The 9,475-nt window shown below is 39.5% G+C and overlaps 1 protein-coding gene across 1 annotated transcript in view; it reads left to right on the top strand.

Annotated features, from left to right (window-relative positions):
• The window catches only part of MAPK1IP1L (mitogen-activated protein kinase 1 interacting protein 1 like), a 19,814-nt gene extending 10,777 nt beyond the window's left edge, over nucleotides 1-9,037 (top strand). Inside the window, exons 2-4 of the mRNA XM_045287953.1 lie at nucleotides 2,350-2,371; nucleotides 2,742-3,449; nucleotides 4,866-9,037. Of these exons, the coding sequence (XP_045143888.1) occupies nucleotides 2,354-2,371; nucleotides 2,742-3,449; nucleotides 4,866-4,877 (738 nt within the window). The 5' untranslated portion in view covers nucleotides 2,350-2,353 and the 3' untranslated portion in view covers nucleotides 4,878-9,037. The remainder of the gene's footprint in view (nucleotides 1-2,349; nucleotides 2,372-2,741; nucleotides 3,450-4,865) is intronic.
• The last annotated feature ends 438 nt before the right edge of the window (nucleotides 9,038-9,475 follow it).

Raw genomic sequence — 9,475 nt, 5'->3', positions numbered from 1 at the left:
ATCCTATATTGTTGTTATTATTTCATATCTTATACTCTCCATTGTCTCCCTTCATTTCTGTTATTCGTCCCCTTGAAACATCCCTAATATAATTATTTTTAATCTCAAACTAATTAGCATTAGAAGCACTCCTAGGAGAGTTGAGAATAAGAGTAGTAGTCATCAATAGTTGACACCTTATTTTAAGTCCTAGCTGATGAAAAAGATGAAATTCATGTTTGCAAATGCATATTTACCTAGAAAACCCAAAGAAATGAGAAACCTGGGTGAATAAAATCAGCAACATAAGCTGCTTACCAAAGTGATATATTAAAAGTTCAACACTTTTCCCACATATGAACAACCATTTAGAAAATAGAATGGAACAAAAGCATTTATTTTACAGCCTCAAGGAAAAGTCTAAGTTAGGAATCTATCCAAAAATGTGTAGGACCTAAGCAAGAAAAGAAATTGCTTGTGTGATACAATTAACAGGGTTAGGAACTAGGAGCACTGTGTGTTCTTGAGTGAGAGTGGAGATATTTTAAATCAAATTGAGCAACTGTATCCTAAACTAATAAGTGAATTTGCTATTCCAAGTCGAATACTTCTAAAAAAATTTAAATCTAGGAACAGACTTCAGAACATCTGAGGAAAGAACAATAACCATGGGACAGTTAGCATTATAATATACTAAACAAACTAATGTCATTAGATTAGAACAATCACAATGTGCAGGTGGGTAGAAAAGAAAATCCACACTACTTTGGGGGACTGGTGGAGGCTGTGTACCCTGGTTAAGAGCCCAGGCTCTGGAGTCCAACTCTGCCTTTTTTCTAAGAATCTTTTCTCCTGCTGTAAACTGGGAAGGGTGGTAAAATTTACATCCAAGGACTGTGGGGCATTAGATGATACACTGGTAAATGTGCAATAAACATTAGTTGCCAATAGTGGCAGTGGATTGTGATAAAAGTAGTTTTTCAAATAAAAAAGATTACACACATTGATTAGAGCCGTGTTTCCCAAAGTGGCTGATATTACCCTCTGGGAGATGCTGAAACGACGGGATGGGGGCTGTAAAAGCTGATGCCTACACTTTATTGGATTATGAGCTATAGTACAGAAGTTTTTATTTTTTTATTAATCATTTTTTTGGGCGCTCTTACAAATCTTATGACAATCTATCATTCAGTTGTATTAAGCACACTTGTACATATGTTGCCATCAATATTTCCAAAACATTTTCTTTCTACTTGAGCCCTTGGTATCAGCTCCTCTTTTTTTACAGATGTTTTTAATTGCAAGGGGGATGCTGAGGATTTTTCTGAAAAGGAGTCAGTAAACCAAATAAGTTTGAGTACCTATGGGTTAGGGGAAGAATGAAACAATTTTAAATTTAAAAAGTCAAATCATAAAAACATTTGTTCTTTGAGAGGGAAGACGAAAACCAAAGCCATTGCCATCCAGGTCAGTTCTGACCCCGACCCTGTGGGACAGAACTGCCGTGGGCTCTCCCAGGCTATGGTATTTATGGAAACTGGCCACCACGTCTTCTTCCCAGAGCAGGTGGTGGGTTCAAACTACAGAATTTTCCAATTGATAAAAATGGCCAAAGGTTATGATCAAATTCAAAAAGAAGACATAGAAATGGGTTGATTAATATATAAAAGGGCACTCTACCCTCCCACATAATTAAGCACAAATGTTAAAAGTACATTTTTACTAGCTGTCATCAAGTCAGTTCTGACTCGGGTGACCCCATGAGTGTTACAGTCAAACTGCCCCATGAGGTTTCCAGAAGTAGATTGCTGAGCCTACTGTGTGCCCCTGAGTGCCTCAGCCCTCCAGCCTTTGTGAGCCTCACACACTTAACCACTTGTACTGCCCAGGGACTCAGAGGAACCAGATGACAGTCATAGACCACACTAAGAGTTCATAAATTCAATAAGATCTGGCAATGAAAGAGCATTCGAGAAAAAGGCATAGGGTTTTTTAGGACAAACTATTTTTATTAGATGTGTTTAAATAGTCTGACCAACTGATGCTATAAATTCCACTTCTAGTACTTTTTTCTGGTGATAGAGCTTTACAGCTGAGCAAAGAAGTGTTTAGAAATGTTTACTGTCTCATTTAAAAGAAGTCAGCATGTAAGCATCCTAAACAACCACCCAGTTATAAACGAAATTATTCATTATTTTTTGTTATAACGTATAAGAATTAAGAGTTTTATGAATTTTTTTATGAATTATTATTATGGACTTTTGTGTGTAAAGAAAATGATACATGCCATAAAAGTTCCTTAAGCAAGATATAAAAAAATATTAAAACACTTATTTTTAAATAGTCTTTTCTTTCTTTTTTTTTTTTCAGGAAAATGTCGGATGAATTTTCGGTAAGTTGGCACAATTCTCCTTAGTAAGTTTTAGGGTTCTTTAAGAAAAATGATAGCATCCTAATTGGGCTATGTGTAAGCCTTATTATTTAAAAGAGATGCTTTTTTGTGGTTGTTAGGTTTTGAGGGTTTTCTGGGCTTTTTTGTTTGATTCATTTTATATTTTTCATGTGATTTTGATAGGCAATTAGACCTCATTTATTTAGCTATAATGTGTTTTAAAGTCCAAACTCTAGTTATTTACTAATTCTTAGGTCAAAATTACAAAAGCAATTACTTCTAATGTTGAAATGGAATGGTTTTACTTTTGAAGGTGCTGCTTGGCTCTAAGTTGACATAAGGTAGATAATATTTCTGTTTTGTATTCCAGTTGGCCGATGCCCTACCTGAACACTCTCCTGCCAAAACCTCTGGTGTTAGCAATACAAAGCCTGGTCAGCCTCCCCAAGGCTGGCCGGGGTCCAACCCTTGGACTAACCCAAGTGCTCCACCTTCTGTGCCATCTGGACTCCCACCAAGTGCAACACCGTCCACTGTGCCTTTCGGACCTGCACCAGCAGGAATGTACCCCACTGTGCCTCCCACTGGACCGCCTCCAGGACCCCCAGCACCCTTTCCTCCTTCTGGACCATCATGCCCCCCACCTGGTGGTCCTTATCCAGCCCCAACTGTGCCAGGCCCTGGCCCCACAGGGCCATATCCTACACCAAATATGCCCTTTCCTGAGCTACCTAGACCATATGGTGCACCTACAGATCCAGCTGCCGCTGGTCCCTTAGGTCCATGGGGATCCATGTCTTCTGGACCATGGGCACCAGGAATGGGAGGGCAATATCCTACCCCCAATATGCCATATCCATCTCCAGGGCCATATTCTGCTCCTCCTCCTCCCCAAGCTCCAGGGGCTGCACCCCCAGTTCCATGGGGCACTGTTCCACCAGGCGCCTGGGGACCACCAGCACCCTACCCTGCCCCTGCAGGATCATATCCCACACCAGGACTCTATCCCACTCCTAATAATCCTTTTCAAGTGCCTTCAGGACCATCTGGTGCTCCACCAATGCCTGGTGGCCCCCATGTAAGTGCTGATTTTGTTACTTAACATGCACAGATTGTCACATTATGTACAACTGAAAGATTGTGTCTCCCAGATTTTAAGATGGATGATTAGAAAGTTTTCTTAGCTTTTTAAAAGGGGAGGTGTGTATGTAAGTAAATTTCAGAAATTCATCAAAGCAGTTTAAAAGGATGAAAGCACACGTTCAATGTTCCTGGTACTATTTTCTAAAGATTTTATAAGAATATAAGCATTATTCTCAACAGCATCCTGAAGGTATAAACTCTTGAGCTACTTGCTTGAACCTTTCTCCATATTACAGTATACCAAAGCACAATTCAGTTAGAGCAATTTCTGCCTATCTGGCAGCTGGGTAAAGAAGTACTTTTTGGGAACCGATTGCAAGGAACTATATGTGACCTCCTCCCTGGGGGACGGACAACAGGAAAGTGGGTGAGGGGAGACGTCGGACAGGGCAAGATATGACAAAATAACTATTTATAAACTATCAAGGGCTTATGAGAGAGGGGGGAGTGGGGAGGGAGGGGAAAAATGAGGACCTAATGTCAGGGGTTTAAGTGGAGAGAAAATGTTTTGAGAACGAAGTACACGTGTGCTTTACACATTTGATGTGTGTAAGTACTTTTTTAGGGAATCCAGGATAATGAATGTATAATACTGCTCACCCTTCAACACCTATCCATAGTTTCTCTAACAAGGTTTTGTTAAATCTTCAATAGCATTGAGTTCAAGATTATATCACTATTTTGTTTGCGTTGGTTAAATGCAGTGCTATATGATTTCCTGTCGGTGAAGCTAGAATTGGGTTGACATCCTTGTTGAACTGGTCTAGGACACATGACTGAATAAACTGGCTTCCTACCTCACTAATGAGGTAAGCCAAGGGAATATCTGAAAACAGCCAAGGCCCTCCCTCAAGGAAATGTACCTGTTTACACGTAATAACTAATCAGATTCCCAAGAAGATTAATCAAACAAACAAAAATTAACTATAAAAGAAAATCTTAATATTAAGTACACCCTATCATTATTGTTAGGAGCCCTGGTGGCATAGTGGTTTTGAGTTGGGCTGCGATCCTCGTGGTCGGCAGTTTGAAACCACCAGCTGCTCTTCAGGAGAGAGATGGGACTCTTACTCCCGTGAACAGTGCAATCTGGGAAACCCACGGGGCCGTGCTATGAGTTGGCCTCAATTCGATGGCAGTAAGCTTGGTTTGAGAGTTTTATCATTATTGCTACATCTTAACAGATCTTTATATTTCTTCGTTCTTGTTATATTTTCAGTGTGCATGCCCAAATGATTGAGATGACTTGTTCTTTTAAATATTAAGCGATGAATTTATTGTAAGCCACTGAAAGGAATTCATAAACTGCTTACAAAATCTATAGGGTGACTTTGTCTCTTTTCTGTTGCAGTCTTACCATTGAGGAAACAGTGGACGAAGAGATGGCGCTTGCTCTTTGAATTACATATGTATGCACGTGTGACTGCATAGATAAAAATTACTGGTTTCACTATTGGAGGGCATTCATGAAAGAACAACTCTCGCACCTCTCCGAAGATACCTGCCTCTTGTACTTGGGTGTACAGTTGAAACAATCAGATATAAACATAAATCATTCTAATGAGATTTTATTTGGTTTTCATGGAAAGTTAAAATGATGAAGTATATTGAATAGCTCTTTGATAGAATTTAAAACACAAAAATACACACTTAAAAATCTAAAATGATGTGGGTTATTGTTAGAATCTTCAACTTCATTGGAACATTATGGAAGTGTTTTTTATAATCACTTTCTTCCCCTAAATAAACACTTTGAATAACAATCACATTGCCATAATGTAGACAAATGATGCCTCGAAGCAGTTTGAGCTGCTCTTTCTATCGGATAAATGAACCTGGTCCTTTTGAGGTGTTACGTGTTAGATATACAGTTAAAACTGCCCATAATTATTATAAGACGTTGAATTCACTAGCTAGCCAATGTTCACTTTTATCTTTGAACTTTGGTCAGAAAAAACTTTTTAGTGCCACCTAATTTATACCTGTTTTTAGCTGAATGGGTGGTATAACTGAACTCTGCCACTTAGATAAAGTTGTTTTGTTTTGTTTTTAATCTAGGCCAACGTGTATGTAAATTACAAATTTAGAGAACTGACTTTTCTTTTTTTGCTTTAAATAGATTATAAGATGTCCATGTTGCTTTGAGATGAGTTCAAGGAAATAGTTCTCTCCTTTATTGTGAACTTCAAACTAGAGGAAGCCTGGCTTCATAGCAACCAGTAATTTGCCTTCCCACAAAACCTAAGGTTGCCCTTCATCCCAGACCTTTGACTATAGTTTGTCCCTCCCTTCTTCAGTTCTCTGAAGGAGTACATCCTTTATTTTCCAGCCCACCCCAATATGAAAAACTGGTACACATTAGGGGTCTTTATGAAAGTACAAGTGAGCATCAGAATGTATGTATCCTCTAGAGTCTGGTTATGATTGGTCACTGCGGAGTACTTTTCTGGATCTATTTGTAAAGTGCTTACCGCTCACAGTTCTGAATTTGTTGACAGGTACATAAGGGACAAAAGTGCCATCCTTGCAAATTAACCCTTACTCTTTTAACACATGAAAATAATAAACCACAGATCTCTGCAATTGAGTGCAAAGCAGTATGATTATCTGTAGCCACCAAAACAACTTTTGACACCTTTTAATTCACATTTTTAGATTTGGAATAAATGAGTTTGACAGAACTGGCCTTGTTATTTGTTAAACTCTTAGAATGTTGAATGTATCCATTGGATTTCTAAAATGTATTCTGGATTTCTTGAACTAATATTAGAGAAACTTATGCTGGAGCACCGTCTGTTGAGTAAAATACTTAATAGTGTTTCTTCTGCAGCTAAAATGTCAGAATGCCAAACACTGTCCATGTAGTGCTTGATAGCTACCTCCTTGTAAGACCAGGGACATTAAGGGGTTAAGCCTCCCATATTTTAAGTAGATGATATATTAACCAGCTTTTATAATCAATAGGGGTGGAACCTAATAATGCCCCACCTGGGTGATATTACACAGCTTTTAGATGGCGACAGCACCTGGTCTTCTTTCACTTCCTCGTGCAAGGGTGGGTGGCAGCAGCTGCAGCACTCCCAAGAATGTGTTGTCAGAATCGCTTCAGGTTGACAAGGCAGGTGGATGGCCTTAGGACACATGAGTTATAGTCTCCTAACCAGGTAAGATGATTGGGAGAGTGAACTGGCCGCAGAGATCTCTTCTTCCCGATGTTTTGGTTGCCTTGCATCGGGTTAAGTTGCCAGCACCAGCTTTAGGTGAAGGATTTAGCACTAAAGAAGGTGTAGTTTGACAAAAAGAAGAGCTATAGAGTTTGGGAATCTCTTAATTGTGCAGTCATTTGTCTGGATTATAGGAGAACATGTTTCGCCTAAGAATTGACAAGGCCATGAAGACAAGATGAGAGATTACTACTACCCATAAGTGTAATAATTTTTTTTAATGATTCATACTGCCCCACTACCCTGGACTGTTGCCATTTTAATTAACACTTCGCCTTTAGCAGGGGGAAGTTGTACTTGGTTTAACTGTAAGAATGGAAACCAAGGGGATCGTAAACTGACTATTCTGTAGAGCACCATTTTCTTCAGTGGCAAGGAATCTCAATTCTTGTACTCTGGGTCAGAAAGTACATTGGGATTTAGGGTGGATTTAAGAGGGAAAAGCATCGGATCAGGTCATGCTAGGCTGGGAACGGACTGGGAGAGGCTGCTTGTTGGCACATTGGGTCTTCAGGGAATGCATACTGGTATTTGGACTTTGGGCAAAGGCTCCGAAATACATTTGATGGAAATCATTGAGCTGTTGAAGGCTGCTGTTTCTGAGAATCCTGGCTTTCAAATGAGAAGACAAAAGCAGTACAGAGTTTGAGGCCAAAGTACAGTAAAGAATTAAGACAAATAGATTGCAAGGTAGAGTATATAGATGTCAACTTGTCTTACACACAATTTTCGAGAATTAAATGCTTCTTAAAGGAGTGCTTTCAATCCCTTGACAAATTTATTATGGGGCTCAGCCTGACATCTCTTCGTGCTTTTGAAGAAACGGGGGTTTTTGTTGTTTTTTAAGCTCGGGCTCCACAGCACTATTTGTTTATAGTAATATATTGATTGTTCATGAGCAGTTAGTCATGCTTTTTTCAGTCCGGAGCCCACCTCCTTTTTCCATTACTCTGTTGGTTGTCTTCAGTAACGAGTGAGAGGACGGGAGAGAGGGAGTGGGTTTCAGGCCTTGCTGAGACACGTACTACAGTGGACTATTGGGATCTTTTCTAGGAAAACAGCCCAACTATGTCCATGATATTTTACCTCACTAGTGATTAGTGCCATCGATAGTATTCAAGTGCACAGTTTTTTGAAGCTACTTTATATAGATGAACACAGCTCCACTCAAAATACTATGCCTAATTTACATATCAATTGCCTACACTTATAAAAGTGCCAACATCTTCCTTTCTCACCCCGAATAATTTAGAACTGGCTTTTTAAAACACCAGTTTCAAACCCTAGAAATTCGTTTTCAGCACAGACCGTTGAAAGTATTTGAGAAGCGTAACTAAATGCAGATCAATCACCAAATTCTATACTGTGGTGGGTGGTTCAGGGAAGGCTAATCTTAATGTTTAGTATTGAAGACAGACACCCTTTTGTGTGCAGAATTCTGCCAAATAAAAATGGCCAAGAAGGGAATCAGTATTAAGTCCCATGCAGCCTTAGGCTTTAGAAAACATCTGAGGACTCTAGTCAACAGCAATTGAAATATGTCTGTGGTGCAGGTGCCAGAGCCACGGCGCTGCAAGAGAAATTCCTGTCCTTGAGAGGCCCACAGTCTGGGGGGCTCGACGACGGAGTTCTTGGCGCAGACAGCCATGTAGGCAGCTGCGGATCTGAGTTGACTGAATGGCAGTGGGATTTTTTACTGGCAGGGGGTGGTAGTCTGTAGATAGCTGCGTTGTAATATTGCTGGTGAAAACTAGACCAGTTGGGGCATCTTCAAAGGGTCAAGTCCAGTATGCTTCCCCCAAAGTGTAGTGGTTATCATTGTAACATTGCTAGAGTGTGGTCCTGGGGTATTTTTCCTCTCACCTTTACCCTGGATGAAGGCACTTTGCCTGTCACTAGTCAGCAGATACTAATTTGTTAACATTAAATCAACCTGACTTTAACGTGTGCTCTGTGAAGATACTTTGTTTCTTTTGTTTTTCTGGAAATTATGATTTTTTTTTCTCATTGACTTTTTCATGATAAATTTAGTGTATGTAGTTGTCTATGCATTTTAAGTTAAACTGCCTAAAATGTGATTTGAGACATACACTTGTATTGTGAACTGTAAGCAATCTGTTTGGAGATATGCTCGGTTTTACCATCTGCTGCTGTATTTGTAAATGAAGACAAATGTTGCTTTAAGAAGTAATTATAATTAGGAGTAGTCTATGGATGTGATACTTGATATTTTTTAAGGTAAACCTATTTGCTTTTGTGTATTATATCTGAAAACTTTTAAAAAATGTATTTTCATGGCTGTGTAGTTTTTCTACGTATTTTTTCTTCTTTAGGCTGAATTCTGGGCCTGCCTGAACAAGTTAAAGCAAAATTGATAGTGGGAGCCATCTACAATCCCCAAGGCAGCCTGGACATGGCCCCTTCGTCCACAGACATTCTAGGGAAGTTAGCTTTTATGGAAAACGGGCCTGCTCTTGCTGTGCATATCCTGAGAGCCCCGTTACTAAACCCGTTTCCTTCCCATGGGAAGTTAGCCGGCCTTGCTCCAAACTCGTTATGTACTGGGCTATGCAAGAAGTGACTATTTCTTGGTATGCATTCTACCTTAGAATTCGATTGCTGCTTTTGCCTCATAATGGACAAAATGCCACTGTAAATTTTTTAGTTTCTTGATGTCTTATTCTAGTTTAATATTGGTCATCTAAAAGGGACTTCTGCCATCGAAACAATGCTGACT

Source organism: Echinops telfairi, unplaced genomic scaffold (genome assembly GCF_000313985.2).
Source record: "Echinops telfairi isolate 266 unplaced genomic scaffold, ASM31398v2 ScPeMD7_18;HRSCAF=68, whole genome shotgun sequence".
Lineage (NCBI taxonomy): Eukaryota > Metazoa > Chordata > Mammalia > Afrosoricida > Tenrecidae > Echinops > Echinops telfairi.
Note: the sequence above shows the minus strand (reverse complement) of the source record. Positions and strands in the feature narration are given on the sequence as shown.